At 53.5% G+C, this 20884-nt stretch overlaps 1 protein-coding gene across 2 annotated transcripts; it reads left to right on the forward strand.

Annotated features, from left to right (window-relative positions):
• The first annotated feature begins 16 nt into the window (after nt 1-16).
• Arhgef40 (Rho guanine nucleotide exchange factor 40) lies at nt 17-20877 on the forward strand. Of its 2 annotated transcripts, XM_023708360.1 has the most exons (24): nt 17-51; nt 2413-2610; nt 3218-4490; nt 4615-4782; nt 4896-5016; nt 5771-5867; nt 5983-6063; nt 6191-6307; nt 7697-7792; nt 7882-7997; nt 8364-8490; nt 12430-12552; nt 12640-12783; nt 13208-13818; nt 13954-14188; nt 14415-14501; nt 15320-15541; nt 16215-16385; nt 17238-17415; nt 18388-18492; nt 18705-18848; nt 19354-19484; nt 19862-19908; nt 20036-20877. In XM_023708360.1, the coding sequence occupies exons 1-23, from the start codon at nt 49-51 to the stop codon at nt 19901-19903; spliced, it is 4590 nt and encodes a 1529-aa protein (XP_023564128.1). In that variant the 5' UTR covers nt 17-48; the 3' UTR covers nt 19904-19908; nt 20036-20877. The 2 variants fall into 2 exon arrangements, with proteins under 2 accessions (XP_023564128.1, XP_023564129.1); XM_023708361.1 differs by lacking the exon at nt 18705-18848.
• The last annotated feature ends 7 nt before the right edge of the window (nt 20878-20884 follow it).

The following is a 20884-nucleotide window of genomic DNA, read 5'->3' on the forward strand; positions in this document are numbered from 1 at the left end:
CCCGGCCCCGCCCGCCCGCCCGAGCGTGGACGCAGCCGGCGCCGAGCCATGGTGAGTCCGCGCCGCAGCCCGGGTCCCCTCGGTTTCGCACAGCCGCTCAGGCCGAGCCTGGGTCCCGCGCCTTCCGCACTCCTGGGTCGCCCGCTCCCATCCCCCTTCTTCTCGGGCCCTCCCGCCCCGCCCGTGCAGCCCTCGCTCTCCCTCTCCTCCTCGCTGTCCCGCGCCTTCCTCAGCCCGCGGCTCCCCCCGTCTCTTCTCCTGACCTGTCCTTTCCTGTGCAGGGCTGCCCTCCCCCTCCCGACCTCAGTTCCTAACCCTTCCTTACTCTTGGCCCTGCAGCGTCCCTAGAACGGGCACTACTCCGGGTCACGAAAACTGACCTGTCTGGAACCACCATTTTCCATCCCCGTCCCCAACCCGGTGTAGCAGGCCCACCCATCCGGCCCGAGGGGACTAGCCGCAGCTGTGGCTGGGACGAGGGCCAGGGGCTCGGCCAAAGAAGGAAATTCCCGAGAAGAAAGAGGGACTGCTGCAGGGTAGTGGGTGGAAGAGGGGTGTCACAGTACTAGGGGGCGTGACGCTGCCGCAGCGGACCGGAGATTACCCGGCAAGTGCCCCCAGCTTGCGTGCTGGAGCAGGAGCGCCTCCTCGAGCGCTCCCGGGATGGACCTTGGTGCGCGAGGTGGAGGACCGCAAAGCAACCACGGGGGCACTGGGACCCACATAACAGGAGCGTCTGCTGTTCCGGGACCTTTGGTCCAGAAGTACTGAAGAACCACTGCAAGAATGGGCACTGCCAGGGAGAGCGCCCGCTCAAGGGGAGGGGTGCGGCCACAGGGGCGCTCGCTGCAGAGGGGTGGAGGGGGAGAGGCCCGGACAAGGGGCGCTCACTGTGGGGAGTGGAGGAGGGGCCGGAGTACCCACCCGGCCGCTCCTGGGCACCCCCTGGTAAGCTGGAGCAAGAAGAAAGAGGAACTGGGCCAGGGAGAGCTGACTCAGTCTCTCTGGTCTTTCTGGTCCTGGCCGGCGAGAGGCCCAGTCCCTGGACTCCCGCCGCCTCCCGCCCCGGACCCCTCCTCCCCTCCTGCCGCTGCTGTTTCCTGTGGCTGAGACTCAGCCATGAGCTCACCGCCGCTAATGGGTTGCAGCTGCCTCGCCGCTCTAGCGCTAGCTATGCCCTCCCGGCCTTGCAGCCGACGGCCCACCCTGCCTTACCCCTGCCATCCCGACCTCCCCTCCACCCACGCGCACAACGCCCGCGGGCTAGGGAACACTGGGGGTCTGTCTACTCGCCCACACACCTTGGGGCTGGGGCTGTGCGCTGACGCACTGAATGTCCCTCTCTGGAGTGGCTGCCCTAGCTGCTCAGGCCGCCCGAGACGAGCTGGAGAGACTCAGTAAAATGTGCACTGTTGTCTTTCCAGAAAAAGCAGAGCATGAGGATGGAAGGGAGGCGGAGAGCTAGATGAAAACTGCGTTGAGCACCCTTTTACCATTTAAAGCAAAGAAATCTGATAAAAAGAACTTCAAAGGCCATCTTGAAAGGAGAAATAGCTGGCAAAGAACTGCCCAGGGGGCTGTTTTTCAGGGTGTAGGATAGAGAAAGATATCCCATTGATTCGCTTAGGGAGGCAGGTCTGGATGAATCCAGGCTGTCTTTTGGGATGGTGGCCTCAGGTCTAGATTGGGGGAGAGGTCCCAGTGCAATTAGAAAGGATTTCAGTTGGAATGCATACCATCATCAGGGCCTCCCTCTCCCTTCCACACACGTTCCTTTTGTGTCTTATTCCTACTTGGAATGCCCCCACCCAGTTCGCTGTAACCCAATCCCACACTGCTTTAGAGCCACTCTGGAAGAGAAGGGTGCTAGAAAGACCTGACTGAGCCTACTAGTTTCCTACCCATCCATCCTCTCATATATGCAACTGATTGTGGATGGCACTGCCACCTAAGATGAGAGGGAGTCTCTGGATGGTGGGACTGGTGAGAAACGGTTTGCAGGATAGCTGTATGGGAGCCTCCCACTGCACCCTTTTGAGCGGGTGAGCCACAGCTCACTCCCCTGATGGCGCCGGAGCCTGTGTCTTATCTCCCACGGGCCTGTGCAATCACTCTGATTCACAAGCATGAGGAACAGCCCCCATCTGAACAGGGGTTCATTCTCCCTGTTTCCAAAGCCAACGTCCCACAGCTTGAGTGTGCAGCACTGCTAGAGGCCTGTGTATGGCTCTGACTACCCGCCCAGCCCCACACCCATCTTGGGCTTCTGTAGCCAGCATTTCCTGCATGCTCTGGGCACACATTGTACAATGAGGGCCTTGGAGGACACAGCTGCTTGCAGGCCAATACAGTCTCCAAGGAGCCCTGCTAGGGTATCTCCAGGAGTCTATAGCTGCGTCTTGTCTCTCCCAGGAGCCTGAGCCAGTGGAAGACTGTGTGCAGAGCACACTTGCCGCCTTGTACCCACCCTTTGAAGCCACAGCCCCCACCCTGTTGGGCCAGGTCTTCCAAGTGGTGGAGAGGACTTACCGGGAGGATGCACTGAGGTACACGCTGGATTTCCTGGTACCAGCCAAGCACCTGCTTGCCAAGGTCCAGCAGGAAGCCTGTGTGAGTGGCTCTGTATCCCTGCTCTGCTCCCTGAGACCCTCTGCCTCACTCTGGCCTAGCTTGCTTTATTTCCTCCCACCCAGAGATGCTCCCTGCCTTGATACTGATTCCCTGAGAGGAACTTCAACCTCACTTTGCTGACCTCCCATATACTTTGACCCTCTGAAACACAGACTGCTCAGATACTAACATATACATATGTGTTTATCTTCCCCAAATAGTTATCTCTAAGAAACATTATCATTGTCCAATTCCAGACATTTCTCACTTGTGTGAATTTCTCAAGATACTAACTCCCCCAGATATGACTCAATAGAGATCCTTTACTTCTGCAGTTATAAAATCCCAAGTCTTTGACTCCCTGAAGACAATGGCGTCTGCTGACCATATCTTTGTAATGATTTAGTTCTTGCGCTCCTACACACTTCCTACCAGCAGCAGACTGACCAGTCCTGATGCCTTCCTCTCTGCCACATAAACACCCCAAGATCTTCCTTCCTACTCCCCTGGAGGTATAACCCACCAGGGGTGAGGACAGTCCTCCCTGGGGTGTGCCCATTCTCCCTGCCACCTCCCACTGAGTGCAGCCTCCTACCTCTCTCCCCAGGCCCAGTACAGTGGTTTCCTCTTCTTCCATGAGGGCTGGCCCCTCTGCCTGCATGAGCAGGTTGTGGTGCAGCTAGCAGCTCTTCCCTGGCAGCTGCTGCGCCCTGGAGACTTCTACCTGCAGGTGGTGCCCTCAGCAGCCCAAGCACCCCATCTGGCACTCAAGTGTTTGGCCCCAGGGGGTGGGCGGGTGCAGGAGCTGCTGGTACCCAACGAGGCCTGTGCCTACCTGTTTACACCTGAGTGGCTGCAAGGCATCAACAAGGACCGACCTACAGGTCGCCTCAGCACCTGTCTCCTGTCTGCGCCCTCTGGGATTCAGCGGCTGCCGTGGGCTGAACTCATTTGCCCACGATTTGTGCACAAAGGGGGCCTCATGGTTGGACAGCGGCCGGGCACACTACCTCCTGAACTGCCATCCGTGCCCCCAGGGCTTCCCAGCCCTCCACTCCCTGAGGAGGTGCTGGGCACCCGGAGTCCTGGAGATGGGCACAATGCTCCAGCCGAAGGACCTGAGGGTGAGTACGTGGAACTTTTGGAAGTGACACTGCCTGTAAGGGGGAGTCCTACAGATGCTGAGGGCTCCTCAGGCCTCTCCAGGACCCGGACAGTACCCACCCGCAAGAGTGCTGGAGGGAAGGGCCGGCACCGGAGGCACCGGGCATGGATGCACCAGAAGGGCCTGGGTGTTCGGGCTCAGGACCAGGATGGATCACGCCCACCCGGTGAGGGGAGCAGCACTGGAGCTTCCCCGGGGTCTCCCCCTGAAGCTGGGGCTGTCCCAGAGACAGCAGACCTGGAAGTGTCTGAACCCCCCACAGAGGCCTTGGGGGAAGCCTCTGAATCCTGCCCCCTACGGTCAGGCGAGCCTGGAGCAGGCCAGCCTGGAGCAGGCCAGCCTGGAGCAGGCCAGGGGGCTGAAGGACCACCTGGTACGCCTCGGAGAACAGGCAAAGGAAACAGGAGAAAGAAGCGAGCAGCAGGCAGGGGAGCTCTAAGCCGAGGAGGGGACAGTGCCCCACTCAGTGGGGACAAGGAAGAGACTGGCCACCAGGGAGCACTTGTCAGTCTGCCCTCACCAAATGAAAACAAGCTTCCAGCATGCAGCCTGGTTAAGGATGAGAACAAAGACTCTGGACAGGCAGAATCACAGGCCAAAGAGGAGCTCACGCCCCCAGAAGAAAAAGAGCCTCTGCTCCCACAAGACTATGGTTCTATGGAAGAGGAGACCAGAGAGAGAGAGCAAGAGGGATTGAGCCTGGTGTGTGTGGCAGGTGAGACAGCACTGATGCTGAGGCCCCAGGGGAAGGTGGCCTAGAGCATGGGCGGGGTTCGGCTGAGAGCAACAGCCATCCCCACCCTCACTTCAGGCCCACAGCTCTACCCCTGTCTGTGCAGGACCTACAGGCACAGAGGGGCTGCTGTCTGACCCCCCAGTACAACCCCTGGAGCCTTTGCAGGAAGTAAAAGTAGACCGCATCCCGGAAGAGCCCCCTCCAGCCTGCGCCTCCATTGACTCTGCTATAGCCTGGGATTTGATGGCATCTGGATTCCTTGTCCTGACTGGTCAGTTGGTAAAGGGAAAGGGGCTTGGGGAAAGAGAAGTTGAGGTGGGCTTGGGAGGGAGGTAGCCGAGGACTGCGTCCAGCCAGGACAGCCTGGCTGTTTTGTGTCTTCAGGAGGGGTGGACCAGAGTGGGCGAGCTCTGCTGACTATCACCCCACCGTGTCCTCCCGAGGAGCCCGCCCCCTCCAGAGAGGTGCTGAGCACTGCTCTTCGTTACCTCCACTCCCTGCTCAGGTAACCATGGTGAGCCTTGGCATTCTGGAGCTAACCTTCTGAGTCGTGAGGACCCTACTTCTAACCTCTAGGACACTTCTTCAACTCTTAGATTTTCTTCCTTTTTTTTTTTTTTTTTTTTTTTGGCAGAACCGGGGATTGAACTCAGTCTCTTGCACTTGCCAGGCAAGCACTTATTCTACTGAGCTATCTCCCTGGCCCCAACTCTCAGATTTTCAAGTCACTGAACTCTGACCTTACTGACCCCTGATTTCCAGAATACTATCTCCATTGATCTTCACAGTCAACACTGCTTAGCTCAGTGTTCTAAGACACTACTTAAACTGCCAGGATGTTGATTCACAAAGGACCTGCGAGACTTGCTGCTATAGACTGGCATTGAATTCAGACCTCTCCAAAACTGCATTGTTGCCTGGCAAGATGTGCAAGGGCCTGAGTTCAATCCCCGGCTTTGCCAAAAAAACAAAACTGAGTTGTTAACTTTTCAGGCCTTAATCCCTTGACCCCGCAGTCACATGGCCATCTGCTCCTGAATGCTAGGCCACCTACCTACTCCATCGTAGACTTTGACTCTTTATACATTGCTTCCCTGACGTACCAGGAAGTAACTGCTGAGGGCTGTGCCCACTAAGTCAGACCTGTGCCCCTGCTCTATCCTACTGCTGTCTTTCTAATATGCACGCATGTGCACACACACGCGCGTGTGCACACACACATACACACTCTGCAGCCTCCTCTCCTTCCTGCCTCACAGGCCTGACCTCCAGTTGTTGGGACTGTCTGTCCTGCTGGATCTTCGCAAAGCACCCCCACTGCCGCCCGCACTCATTCCTGCTCTGAGTCAACTTCAGGTAACTGTCCTCCTCAAACTAGCACTTCCCCTGGGTCCAGCTCATCTCTGGGGGCCATTCCATGTCACCCGACCCAGTTATTCACAAGTTTAGCGTTATTCTTCTCTGCCTTCAGGACTCAGGAGACCATCCCCTTATTCATCGGCTGCTGATTCTCACTCATGGTGACCCTCCCATTGACCTCTGTGGATTTCAGGTTTGAACCCCTCACTGTCTAGTCTCCTATCAATAATGGAGAGTAGAAAGGGCTGCCTGGACTGCCAGGCGGATCTCCTATTCTCTGGGTACCCAGGAAGAAACTAACTACCTTTACATGTCTATAGGGTGCTGAGTGGCTGTCAGAGAATGACCTGAAAAGAGTGGCCAAGCCAGAGGAACTACAGTGGGACCTAGGTGGCCACAGGGACCCCTCTCCTAGCCACTGGGTAGAGACTCATAAGGTAAGCACCCTCCACCACCTACCTTGGAGCCATCTGAGGCCCTCCATACCAGCTGAGGACATTGTAGAAGATAAGAAAAATCCATGGGATTGGAAAAAAATAGTTTCCATTTAACTCAGCAAGTATTTATGGTTCCCAGGCCCTGACCAGGATATTGTTCATTGTGTCATGGGGAAACAGACTATGTTAAATTTTTCATATGACATTCACTAATGTATGAATTTTAGTGGGAGTTTAGGTCATGAAAGAAATAGAAGAATGCTGAGGCAGGAAGATCATTGCAAGTTCTAGTCCAGTCTGGGCTCCAAAGGGAGCTCAAAGTCAGCCTGTACTGCATAGCAAGACCCTGTCTTGAAAAGATTTTTAAATTAAAAGAGGAAGAAAAAAGGAAGGAACTAGACAAGGGCAGAGTAGCGTCACTGGGCTTTTTTTTTTTTTTTTTTAATCTATTTGAGTGTGTGTGTGTGTGTGTGTGTGTGTGTGTGTGTGGCCAGCTCAGCCCACCAGGGGGCGGGCTAGCTGGCATGTGGTGCTGGGGGACTGAACCGCGGTCCCTGTGCTTTGCTAAGCTTGTTCTAAGTAGGTGCTTTAGACCACTGAGCCATCTCTCCAGCCCCTGGGCTTTTGGAAAGTAGTGAGAGTTGAAAGATGGGGTTTGTTCCGTGTGGCCTTGGACAAGTTGCTTTACTTCCCTCTTGGATATGGCGCCCTTTCTTCCCTACCCCCTGAACCAACACCCAGGCCTGAGGATCTTCATCTGCCAAGTGCAGCAACTGTGATGCACTCTGGAAAGTTGGCTGGAAGCACTTGGTTCCTACAGTCCCATGAATCTCAGTGCTGTGAGACATCAAGAAGAAAAAGCTAAATGCGGTCTGAGCATAGTGTGTTCTATACGCAGTGTGCCAGAAGGGGAACTGGCTCGAAAGAGGCAGAAAGGACAGTCTGGGGGGTGAAGACCCAGTTCAGGACAGAAGAAAGAGGAGATTTACATTAATAAGCTGCTCAAGGTACCAGGCCCATGCCGGTTGCTGGGCAGGTATCATTTCTTTAAACCCTGCAAAATTCTGTCGTATCCCAACTTTATAGTAAGGGAAATTGAGATTGAAGGTTTCTGGACCTGCCGAATACCATGACATTAATAGCCAACAGAACTGAACCCAACATTGCTTCCATAAAAGTCTCTGGGCTGTGTGGCATGGTACATTCTATCCCAGAAACTCAGCCAGGAGGATCACAAGTTCTGGGCCACTTGATGAGACCCTATCTCACATGCACTAGGCTCAGTCCCGAGTACCACTCCCCAACACTCTCCAGGCGGCCCCCACCTAGGACTTAGTTTCCCTGTTCTGAACTCTGACCTTGAGCTCTCTCCCTGAACATGGGTTTCAGGAAGTGGCAAGGCTGTGCAGCCTGTGCCAAGGTGTGCTGGGCTCTGTGAGGCAGGCTATTGAAGAGCTGGAGAGAGCAGCAGAGGCAGAAGGAGAGGTACGAGATGGGCTATGGGGGTGAGATGGGGTGGGACCGGGTGGCACTGTCTAGTAGAACCACAACTGTCAACTGCTCCTCACCCATAGGAGGCAGTGGGAATGCCTGAGCCTCTGCAGAAGGTGCTGGCTGATCACCGGCTGACGGCACTACAGAGGGACGGGGGAGCCATCCTGATGAGGCTCCGCTCCACCCACAGCAGCAAGTACGGGACATGAGTGTGTGGAGGCCACTGGGAGTGGCAGGCGGCAAGGGCTGTCAGTAAGCCTTGGCCACCAGATAATTCTTACTGTGCACGCTTCTGGGCCTTTGCACTTACTATCTCTTATCCCGCACATCGTCCCTGTGTGCTAGTGACAATTACCGTGAGGATCTGGGAGGTCCAAAATGATAAGCGTTTTGGCCAAGCTGACTCAGTAAATGGAAGAATTAAGATTCAAATTCAGGCAGTCTGAATGTGGTCCATACTGTAATCCCCAGTGCTACACCACCTGTCTGTCTGCACCCCAGACAGACAAGGATAAATTGAAGGGCTGCACAGAAGTCCATTCAGCCTCTTTCTCCTTCCCAGGTTGGAGGGCCCAGGCCCAGCTACCCTCTATCAAGAGGTGGATGAGGCCATTCACCAGCTTGTGCGCCTCTCCAACCTGCAAGTGCAGCGGCAGGAGCACCGACAGCGCCTACACCAGCTCCAGCAGGTGAGCTGGGGCCCCATCCCCCTACTACTCAGCCTGGCCTCCAATACACCTTCTGGTGCTTAGCATTGATGGTGGTCCTGCCTGAACAGCCCTCTCTCTCTCCTCACCTCCTCTGGATGATGGGCATGGTAGGTGGGAGATTGAACAAAAGGTGGGTTCCTAACACTTGGAAGACTGAGGCCATGGGTTGCTGCAAGTTCAGGGCCAGCCTAACCTATATAGTGAGACCCTGTCTCAAACAAAACAAAACACCCAAGGAGGCAGGCCTGATAGCTCAGTGGGCTAAAGCACCTGCTTAGGCAGAGTGCAGCTGCTGGGGTTCGATCCCTGGCCTGTTGTGCTGGCCCCACCCCCAGGGTGCGCTGAGACAGCAATTGAGATTGGGCATGGTGGTGCGCACCTATAATCCCAGCACTTGGGAGGCTGAAAACAGGAGAATCACTATGAGTTCGATCTATGTAGTGAGACCCTATAGATTCTGTCCTAAATACAAAAAAAGAAAAAGAAAAAAAAAAAAAAAGAGCAACACCCAAGAAAATGGGAGAATCTTAGTACCAGCAAAGACAAGAAGCCAGATCTTCTATCTGTTGATATTACTTCCTTAGAGATGGTCAGAAATGCTTGGGGTCTCCTGGGGATTGTGGAAAGAGCTGATTGACTCTGGAGTACCTACTTCATATTTAAAAAAACAATAATAATGAATACATGTCAACACTAGCTAGTCAGCTACACTGCCCGGCAGATTGCCTCAACTCTTTGTGCAGTGTCATTCCCTGGACCTAAGGATGGGATAGGCCTACCTGTCTCCACTTTGGAAGGAGAAGGTACTACAATCTCCTAAGAAGAACCACCACCGCCTTTGAAAGGAGGATTCAGAAAAAGGACTGGCTTCTCCTGCTGGGTGTGGTGGTGTATACTTGTAGTCCCAGTACTTGAGAGGCTGAGACAGGAAGATCCCTGTGAGTTCAAGGCCAACCTGAGTTATATAGTGAGTTTAAGGCTAAACTACATAGTGGGGAGGGGGGGCTGCCCATTAGCTCAGTGTTTAAGTGCCTGCTGAAACAAAGCAGTCAGGCTCAGGATGCTGTGGTTCGATTCCCCTCATCCTCAAGCCAAACCAGACCTGCCCTGAAGGTATCATTAGTGGGCCGCCCCCCCCCAAAAAAAAAAAATCCTTCTAAACTACATAGTGGGGCAGGCCAGATAGCTCAGTGGACTAAAGCACCTGCTTAGGGAGATGCAGGGACAAGGGTTCAATCCTCAGCATGCTGTGCCAGCCCTGCCCCCAGGGCACGCTGAGAGGCAATTGAGACTGGGCAGCATGCCTGTAATCCCAGCGCTTGGGAGGCTGAAAACAGGAGAATCATTACAAGTCCAGTCCATGTAGTGACACCCTGTAGACCCTGTACTAAATACGTTTGGGAAAAAAAAAAATGCTAAATTTTTTTTTTTAATTAACTACATAGGGAGACCCTGTCTAAACAAAAAAGCCTGGCTTCTAGGAACCTTGATTCTTCTCTGGGGGTGAGTCCCATAGGGACTTGTTCTCCACCCCACCATCCGGGGTCAGAGGGCTTTGAAACCTTGTCACTTCTGACCCCGAGCATGGTGAGTGCACACAGCATGGACCTGCGTGGCAGGGCAGGGCCATCTGAGGGTCATCTCAGTACTAACCGGACCAGAGCTCTTCCTAGGATTGCCGCGTACTGGCCCCCTCAGTTCCAGTACCCCAGGGCTCATCTCCTGTTGTTTGCTTGCTGAATGATGAGCTCCCCTCACTCCCATTTTTTTTAGCAGGGGCAAGTACCAGGAATCCAATTCAGGACCTTGTGCTTGCCAGGCAGGCGTGTGCTGCTGAGATATGTCCCTGGCCCCCTCATTCCCATTTAAAATTCTGTTTAAAAACACAATTTGTCTGGAGGACCCCTGCAGGTGCAGCCCACGCCCCTCGGTTTCCCCTCCTCTCCCTCTTCTCACTGCCTTCCATCCTGCAGCCTCCAGCTCTGTACGTCCCTCTTCAGCCCAGGAGTTAAGTTTTAATTTGAAAATGTTTAGTAATGGATATCACAAGCAATTATTCTCCTTCATAATCACTATCAATAATTAGTAAATGTACGCATACACCTTGGGTAACAATACTACTCCTTTCTACAATCAGAGTTACAGTATTTTTTGGAATAGGGCTGAAAACTCCAGTTTTAATTTTGTAAAGTCCACAAGCTTGGAGTAAAAGCTGATTTTCCACAGCCATCAGGTCTAAGGCTGTGCCTCTGGTTCCAGGGGTTGCATGGAAAACATTTGATAACCCTGTGTTTGATTGAAATTTGGGCTGGCCGATGGAAACTGCGGGTATCCTGTATTGATCATCTCGTGGCCCCTGGAGGATGGACCCATTCTCCAGTTTCCCTGAGATTTTAAGTGTTGGGGCTTACCAAGTTTGGAGCGGCTTTTATCAGCCCAATGTTTACCTTTTTGCACATCTCAGAAAAAGTCCTAGAGGGCCAGGGAGATAGCTCAGTAGAATAAGCGCTTCCCTGGCAAGCACAAGGCCCTGAGTTCAATCCCCAGTTCCGCAAAAGAAAGAAAAGAAAAAACATGATTTGTCAATCTCCAGTTCTGCAAAAACAAACAAACAAACAAACAAACAAACAAACATGATTTGATGGTTCCAGGGCTCAGCTTGGGCTCTCTTTTGCTTCTGTTATTACATGTTTTGTCGCTGGGATACATTACCCATCTCCCACAAGTTAAAAGAGGAAAAGTGTATTTTGGCTCAGTTCATAGAGGTTTCAGTTCATAGTCAGCTGGCTGCAAGGCAGAGAGGTGTGACAGAGGAAAAACAGCTCATGGCCCAGGGACAGGAAGCAGGATCAAGGGAGGAGGTAAGGGGATAGACCCTGCCAAGCCAGGTCCCAGTGCCCACCTCCTCCAGCCAGGCTCCTCCTCCCAACCTCACCCTGAGCTGTAAGCTGCATGGACTCATCCACTGGCGAGTGCTGAGTCCTGATGATCCAATCGCCTCCCCAGATCCCCATCCATGAGCACATGAGGCTTCAGGGGAATGCCTGGATACAAACCATAACAGTCTGCCGAGGGTAAGATGCTGGGAAAGTCATGAGGCATCTCCGAATACCCAGGTCCTTATCTATAGAATGGGGTTGGTAATAATTAACACACAGGTGGTTGGGATGAGCAAGCAAATTCAGGAAAGGACTCTAGAAAAGTAGTTCTTGTTAGCATTGGCTATTGGGTATACCCTCAGACTTCTCATCTGCAGGCTGTTCCAACCCAGCTTCCAGCCTCTTTTCAAAGGAAACATTATCATCTCTTCTTGGTCAAACACCTCCAAACCAGCATGAGAGTTGCTATACCTCTGTAATGGGCAACTAGAGCCAAGCACAGACATTCACACATGCACAGGCACATCCTGGGATGCCTCTCCAGGCCTGGTGCCTACAGTGTCTGTCCACCAGGTGCTGGGGTTCAGGATGAAATTGCTTCTGGCTGTCAGTTTTCCCAATGACCCTCATCCAGTCAGGAGTGGTGTTACACACCTGTAATCCCAGCACACAGGAGACTGAGGCAGGGGGACCACTGTGAGCTCAAAGCCAGCCTCGGCTACATAGTGAGCTCAAGGCCAGCCTAAACTACATAGCAAAGAGCCTGTCCCAGAAAACCAAAACAAAAGACCCTCACCCTGTCTCTGGTTCTCATCATTTTTATGTACTTTAACCCCTTGGCCTCAGTCAGGACCTCACACCCTCAGTGCTCACTGACAACACAGCTTCACTTGGCGCTTTATTCAATCCTTGCGGAAACTTGCGATCATTCACAACTATCAATTGCATGTGACAGATGAGAAGACATTTGTCACTCAAGGATTTGTGGATCAGAGTGGTGAAAATGGCCTTTCTACTGCTCTTCACCTGTCTGCCTCAGGTGCTGCAGTGGCTCTCAGGCCCAGGAGAGGAGCAGCTGGCCAGTTTCACTCTGCCTGGGGACTCCCTGCCTGCGCTGCAGGAGACAGAGCTGCGGTTTCGGGCTTTCAGCACTGAGGTTCAGGTGAGAAGGGAGAAAGGAGACCTCTGAGAGGCAGGGGAGACTGACCAGGAGAATGGCCTAGGTCTGAGCACAGCCTCCCTGCCCCAGGAGCGCCTGGCCCAGGCACGGGAGGCCATGGCTCTGCAGGAGGACCCTGCCTCCCAGAAGGTTTTGGATATCTTTGAGCAGCGGCTGGAGCAGGTAGAGAGTGGCCTCCATCGGGCCCTGCGGCTTCAGCGCTTCTTCCAGCAGGTATGTGCAGAGCCTCTTTCTCCTTTTTCTTTTCTTTGGCCGAGTGAGAATGGTCAGGTACAAGCAGGGACTTGGGAGCCCATGCCTTGGCTTTGTCATTCAGCTTACCCACCTTCTTGCTGAATGACTTGAGAGTGGGCCCTAAACCCAAGTGTGGCCTGTAGGCTTCCACCTCATAGGACTGCTGTGAGGATCATACGAACCACACAGAGAAGCTCGTTTAGTGTGCCATGTCATCCTAGCTGTTCTTTAGGCGCTCCCATCTCCATAGCATCCCCAGCTGACATGGTAGTCAGACAGTACCTGGGGCAGCGAGAGAATGGGGAAGCGACAGGCAATGGAAAGCCTGCTCAGCAAGAGGAGCTCTGGGGGTGGCGTGGGTCCTCACCCTTCCTCTCCCATCTCCAACCCTTTGGCTTTACAGGCTCATGAGTGGGTGGATGAGGGCTCTGCTCGGCTGGCAGGAGCTGGGCCTGGTCGTGAGGCCTTGCTGGCGGCACTCGCCCTGCGGCGGGCCCCAGAGCCCAGCGCTGGCACCTTCCAGGAGATGCGGGCTCTGGCCCTGGACCTGGGCAGCCCAGCAGCCCTTCGAGAGTGGGGCCGCTGCCGCGCCCGCTGCCAAGAACTGGAGAGGAGGATTCAGCAGCAGCTGGGAGAGGAGGCCAGTCCCAGGGGCCACCGACGGCAGCGGGCAGACAGTGCCGGCAGCGCAGGGGCACAGCGGGGCTCCCATAGCCCCTCACCCAGCCTCAGTTCCCTGCTGCTTCCCAGCAGCCCTGCACCACGGGCTGCTCCGTCCCATTGCTCCCTGGCCCCGTGTGGGGAGGACTATGAGGAAGAGGTCCCCGAGCTAGGCCCAGAAGCAGAGGGCAAACCCCCAAGGACTGTGCTGATCCGGGGCCTGGAGGTCACCAGCACTGAGGTGGTGGACAGGACATGCTCACCAAGAGAACATGTGCTGCTAGGCCGGGCTGGGGGGCCAGATGGTCCCTGGGGAGTAGGCACCCCCCGGATGGAGCGCAAGCGCAGTATCAGGTGAGAGCCTGACCCTTCGGGTGCCCGTGAGGCAGACCCAGCTAACCAGCAGGAAAAAATCATGACGTTGTTGGGAGTCGTGGCTCCTTCTAAGCCTAGGTGACACTTCTCCTACCACTCTGCTCGTACCTACAGCACCCAGCAGCGTCTGGTATCTGAACTTATTTCCTGTGAGCAGGAGTATGTGACAAGCCTGAGTGAGCCAGTGCCACCCCCTGGCCCTGAGCTGACTCCTGAGCTTCGGGGCACCTGGGCTGCTGTCCTAAGCATTCGGGAAAGGCTTCGCAGCTTCCACCGGACACACTTTCTGCAGGAGCTGCAGGGCTGTGCCATGCACCCTCTGCGCATCGGGGCCTGCTTCCTTCGCCATGTGAGTGACATTGTAGTCTGCCACAATCTTCCTGCTGGTCTTCCTTCCCGTGTGGCAGCCTTCCACAGTGTCCACTGCCTTTTCTCCCTTCAGTTGTCCAGGACTGTGGGCACAGCCCTGTTCTCTGGGCCCATCCAGTTCCACCTGTAGACTGCAGTGAAGATTGGGGGGTGTTCATCTGCTGGGGGCTCCTGATGGATGCCTGTCCTCTTGTTTGCTGCTACAGGGGGACCAGTTCGGCCTATACGCCCAGTATGTGAAGCACCGACACAAGTTGGAGAGTTGTCTGGCTGCCCTCAGCCCCCCAGCCAAGGTAAACTTTGTTCCAGCCTTCATGAGAAAGAGGATGTAGGAAACCCACTGCAAACCCCTCAGGGAATAAAAGCTGTCCTAGCTGTGCTTAGGATAAATCTGCTACCAACAATCCCTCAGAATGGCTCAGGGTGGGAGCAGCAGCCTTGGACTGAAAGCCAGGTGAGGCTGGGTTCTTACCCAGGTCCTCAACCTGAGGATCAGGGGCAAGACTCTGGATTCCACTGGGCTTCTGTGTCTCCATCTGGTAAAGGAGAGTAATAGTCACATGCAGAGAGCTCTGATGATCAAAAGATGTGAAAATGCCTTTGAAAGCTAAGAGCCAAAGGCATAAAGGGTACTATCTGGATGGTTCTAGCTGTCTTCAAAACAGAGAATGGGGGCTGCTCAGCAGTCTAAGTGCCTGCCTAGGCAAATGCAAGGACCTGGGTTCAATCCCTGGTACCACATGCCATGCCGACCCGCCCCCCAGGCACACTGAGCCAGCCACCAAGAGTGGGTGTGGTGGCGCACACCTGTAATCCCAGCACTGTGGAGGCTGAAACAGGAGAATCATGAATCTGTGCTGCACAGTGAGACCCTGTACTAAATACATAAAATGAGAGACAGACAGACAGACACAGAGAGAGAGAGAATGGTTACATCTCCTGGAGACTCTACCTTCTTTCAAGAGGGGAGAGTTTACTTCACATTTTGGGAGTATTTAGGCTCTGTCTACATCCAAAAGCATGGATCCAGCCTCCTTACCACCTGCCCCCAGAGCTTGGCTCCCACAGGCTCCCACCTCTCCACTCACCCGTGTCTGTCTTCCCACCCTAGGGCTCCACAGAGGGTAGCCCTTACCTGCCCCTGCCCCTGCCCCTGCAGCAGCCTCTGGAACAACTGACTCAGTATGGGCGGCTCCTAGAGGAGCTTCTGAGGGAATCTGGGCCTGAGCCGAGTTCTGAGCGCCAGGCCCTCGGGGCTGCTGTGCAGCTGCTCCGTGAACAAGAGGCCCGTGGCAGAGACCTGCTGGCTGTGGAGGCAGTGCGAGGCTGTGAGGTAAGGTGCTAGTTCCAGTCACTCCTGCACACAGATGGGCACTGTGGCCTCAGAACCTGGCAACAAGAGAACCAGACTCGAGGTCTAAGGGCCTCAGGCTATGGTTGCTGCCCTTCTGGGGGCCACGGCTCAGCCACTGAACTTACCTGGCCTTCGCTTTCCTCATCTGTAGATAAAAAAGCTACATCCTGGCCAACACCCTGAGTTCCTACGTCTGCCCTGTGCTCTCCTGTTCCTTTCCTAAGGTTTACCTTCCCTGTCTGTGCTACACTTCTCCCACATCTCAGCACTCAATGCATACCTGTCCTCTACCCAGTCATTTTCCAGCCTTGAGATTGGGAACAGACTGAAATCTTACCCCCTCTGGGATAGACTTACCCCAGCTCTTTGCTGTTCTCTTCCTGGGCCCCCAACATACAAAAGCTTCCCCAGAGGATGATGAAAGCCCTACCAAGCAACACCCCTTCCCGCTTCCAGACTGGAGCTGTGCTGCTGGATGGGGTCTGCTGGGCCTGGTGACCAAGGGGTACATTCTAGGCTGAGGTCTTTCCTGATTTCCTGACTGCTTGAGAAGCAGCGCATGAGTCTCCCTGCCCTATAAATCTATTTTTACTCCTCATTAAGTGCACACAAAGGGCCCTTAGCCAAGAGCCTTTTCTTTTCCTTTCCTCAGATAGATCTGAGGGAGCAGGGACAGCTCCTGCATCGGGACCCCTTCACTGTCATCTGTGGCCGGAAGAAGTGCCTTCGCCATGTCTTTCTCTTTGAGCACCTCCTCCTCTTCAGCAAGCTCAAGGGCACTGAGGGGGCTTCTGAGACTTTTGTTTACAAGCAGGCTTTTAAGGTACATTGCTGAGAACTGAAGTGGAAGAAGGGCTGGTGCTCTTCAGAAGGTTTTTTTTTTTTGGCTCTGAATGCCTTCAGGGAAGGTTTGGCTGGTTTGAGTTGTGGGGATGGAACCACAGCCACCTGAGCCTGACTGCTTTGTTGCTGGTGCTCTTCAGTACTCAGAGAAGGTCTGTAAGCTCAACCCAAACCAGATTCAGAATTGACATCACCAGCATAGTCTTTGGTGTTCAGTCAGTCAAGGTAAAGGGTGACAGAAGTTCCCGTCACTGGGCCACTCTATGGCATTCTCCCTATAGTTCTTGCGGGAGACATATCAGGCATCTCAAACTAGAAGAGGATCTTTTCCAGTAAGGACATATAGGGCTTTTGAGTTAGGGATGGTCCCTGGAGTATGAGAAGAAAGGACACTATATAACCACCAAAATAAAGTCAGAGAGATAAGCCTTGCTTTAGGAAACCAGCCATATAACTGTTCATAGCAACCTATGATCCTGATCAGACAACATGGAATGATTCCAAGGTGCCTAGACTCTGTCCTCCTGTACTGATTTGGCCTTTCAGAGGGGAATGGAGTATAGAGAAAGAGGCCTACGTTTGAAATGACGTAGACATAGGTCCAAATCCCCACTTTAATAATCTGTGGGAAGACCTTGGGCAAGTTGCTTCATGTCACTGGGCTTCATTTTTCTTCTGTAAATTATAGTTGTTGTGAAGACCATGGATTAGAGCATTTGAAAGTGTTTACTGATCATCCCCCACCAGCCAGGCTAAGCACAGTGCTTGCCCAAGTGGCACCAGGTAGCCAGGACTCATGCATCTCCACCCACTGCCCTTGGTCCTTCCTCAGACTGCTGACATGGGGCTGACAGAAAACATCGGGGACAGCGGGCTCTGCTTTGAACTATGGTTCCGGCGGCGGCGTGCACGAGAGGCATACACTTTGCAGGCAACCTCACCAGAAATCAAACTCAAGTGGACAAGTTCCATCGCCCAGCTGCTGTGGAGACAGGCGGCCCACAACAAGGGTACTGGGAGTAACAGACAATGGGGCAGGAGGCTTTCTGGAAAATATAGGGATTGCTTGGGGAACTGGCGTAGAATGGAGACAGAGGAATGAGTTAAGAGATGTAAGATCTGGCTTCAAGGAGACGGCTGAGTTTGAGATGAGTCAAAGGTTGCCAGGCATGGTGGTGCAGGCCTGTAGTCTCTGTGCTTGAGAGGCTGAGATAGGACTGCCAGGAGTTCAAAGCCACCCTGGGCTACATAGTGAGTTCAAGGCCAGCCTGAACTCTGAAGTGCATAGATCCTATCTCAAAAAAAAAAAAGCAGGGGGGGCTGGAAAGATGGCTCAGTGGAATAAGTGCTTCCCTGGAAAGCGCAAGGGTCTGAGTTCAATTCCCAGTTCCACCAAAAAAAAAAAAAAAAAAGATAGATTCAAAAAAAAAGAGAGAGGAAAAGTAAATTAGTTTAACTAACAAATTTCAGGGAAGCAAATGGCTGGGCCAAAGAAAGAAACTACACACTGGATTTGAGATTTGGATTTGAGATTAGGAACAGGTGCCCCCCGGCTGTGTGATCTGAAGTAGTTTTTTGGTTAGTGGTTTTGGTTTTTAGTTTGGATTATTTTTTAAATTTTTGAATCTCAGTTTACTCCTTAGAAAAATTAAACTTGTATCTTCATTTTAGTGTGATAGGAAAAATACAAGATAGAATACATGGAAGCACTTTGCAAGCTGTAGCAATTTGTAGAATTAGAAGCTGAGCATTAAAAGAAAAGTCGGTGGCCAAGATGCCAAATGGGCAGAAGTCAACATAGATCTAAGAAGTCACAGACACTTCACCATCCACATCAGGATATTCAAGGGGAACAGCAACCAGATACCAGAGAAATGAGAGGGGAAATAGTGGGGAGGGAGGGAAACTGAGTCAGCCGTGATGTGCTGGGGTGGACTGAAGAACAGCAGATGGAGGTTGCTAACAGGGTGTTTGTTCCCTAGAGCTCCGCGTGCAGCAGATGGTGTCCATGGGCATTGGGAATAAACCCTTCCTGGACATCAAAGCCCTTGGGGAACGGACACTGAGTGCCCTGCTTACTGGGAGAGGTGAGGGCCAGCATGTTGGGGGAACCCCCGGAGTTACTAACAGTGCAAGCAGTGGGGAGGCCTGGTGGGAGTCAAGAAAAATAATGAGTGGGTATCTCTTCTAAAATCCGTGGGACTGAGAGGCCCTCTGTGAGACTGAGTTGTTCCAGTGAGCCAGGCGGGCTTTCCCACACCAGCACCCCACTCCCACCCCCACTCCCCACTTTCTACAGCTGCCCGCACCCGGGCCTCCGTGGCCGTGTCATCCTTTGAGCATGCCGGCCCTCCCCTTCCCGGCCTCTCACCGGGAGCCTGCTCCCTGCCTGCCCGCGTCGAGGAGGAGGCCTGGGATCTGGACGTCAAGCAGATTTCCCTGGGTGAGGCACCTCTCCAGGGGTGGCTCCCAACAGCTGGGTCATCCTGGTGATATTCAGGCTGCCTCCTGCTAAGCAATTCCTTTTTCTAGCCAAGTAGCCCAGTTGTCATGACAACTATGTACAGCTTCCCCATTGCTAAAAGAGCCTTTCATCTGGTTGCTAGGGTGATGCTTACAGCAGCTTGTTGCTAAGAAGTACTTCTTCTGTACCTCTCTCTCTAGCACTCCTTGGGTTTCTATGGAAACTGCCTCAGCATCCTGTTGTACCCTCCTGGTTCACCACGGCAATCCTTATAGTTTCCTGTCGCTTCTTCCTTGGTTGCTCTAATGATGCTGCTGACAATTTCCTGCCTCTTGGTAGGGGGGTTCTCTTGCAACTGGATTGCTATGGTGACTCACAGCTTCCTGTTGCTATGGAGCTTTTTCTTCCCTGATGGAGCAGCTTGGTTGCTTAAGGTAATCTGGAGCGGTTTTATACCCTGCTCTCACCCAGTCTTCCCCCGTAGCCCCAGAAACACTTGACTCTTCTGGAGATGTGTCCCCAGGACCAAGAAACAGCCCCAACGTGCAACCCCCCCACCCTGGGAGCAGCACTCCCACCCTGGCCAGTGGAGGGATCTTAGGGCTATCCTGGCAGGTAAGTACCTGCAATAAGGCTGAGGATGGGTGATCTCTCTGACCACTTTCTGGGTGGGTTTTTCTCATCGTTCAGCCCCTTAAGGGGCATGGGGAACCAGTGGTCTTGTGCTCCCAGCTAAGGCTACAGGTTGGCTTACTTGTTCAGTATGCTTTTCTCCTCTCCCCAGTCCTAGTGAAGAGACCCAAGTTCAGAAATGCAAAAAGAGGGGCCGGGGAGATGGCTCAGTAGAATAAGCACTTCCTACAAGGGTCTGAGTTCAATCCCCAGTTCTGCCCCCCCCCCAAAAAAAAAAAAGCAAAAAAACTCCTTAACCGAAGCAGGCTTAGGGGAGACAGGGATATGTCTCTAAACTCACTAGAGTTTTCTGCCCTCAGAGTCACTCCCGAGCCCTAAGCGACCCCACCACGCCTCTGTGACCTAGGTGAGTCAACATCCCGCCCACCTCGTGCCCCAGGCCCTCCTGCAAGCACTGCCCTTCCTCACCTCAGTAGCCCAAGAGTCAGTCTCTTCCCTCTCTGAGTCCATCTCCCTCCTCTCCTGGCTTCTAGAGTGGAGCCAGCACGTCTTGGGCTGGGATGGCAGTGGCACCTCATGGAGGACTAGGACAGCACTGCCTGCCTCTGCATTGTGGACAGGGACGAGGGCTGAGGACCAGAGCATCCCCCAGCTACTGCTATCTCTAGCTCTCCCTGCTTGGTGCCTTCTCCTGCAGGAACCAATGTGGCCACACCTGCTTGCCTTCATATCCCGGAGGTGGGAAATTCCCCCTCTTGCAGTCCTTCCCCACCCTGGGCCACTGTATGCCCCCAGGACACTGCTGCGCTGGCAGAAGACACATTATCTGCCAGGACAAGGGAGCTCCAGGTGACTCCATCCTGTGGTGTCACACAAAATGGGGCTGTGCAAACCATAATACTAGAGGGGGGCAGAAGCTGCAGTCTTTTATATATGTAATTATTGTTATTATACTATTATATTAAATGGACTCCTACTTTGCCTCCCAGGAGCCAAAGCCATCCTCTGGATTAAGGTATTCTGACTAACCTGAACACTCCTCCCCTCAACCATTAAGTAGAACACAGGAAGTAAAACCAAGGCTAAAAGGTACTCTCCTTCTTACTGGCCCAAAGCTGCCTATGCATGATGGAGGCCAATGTGTTCCTCCACAGTGGTTCCCAGGGGCTCAGTGAACTCTGGAGCTTCTCTTCCTATACTGCACCCACTTCTGGAGACTGAGCTGGTCACAGACAAACTGGGGTCCTGCAGTTCTCCAGTGAGGTGCTCAGGCCATGGTGCGTGAGAACACCCTAAGATATTTGTTAGGTATTTTAGGCTCCACCCAGAGGTACCAAACATGAAGCATGAGACACAGGATTCTGTGTTTCCTATCAAGCTCT

The sequence above is a fragment of the Octodon degus genome, unplaced genomic scaffold (genome assembly GCF_000260255.1).
Source record: "Octodon degus isolate 3935 unplaced genomic scaffold, OctDeg1.0 scaffold00352, whole genome shotgun sequence".
NCBI classification, from domain to species: Eukaryota; Metazoa; Chordata; class Mammalia; order Rodentia; family Octodontidae; genus Octodon; species Octodon degus.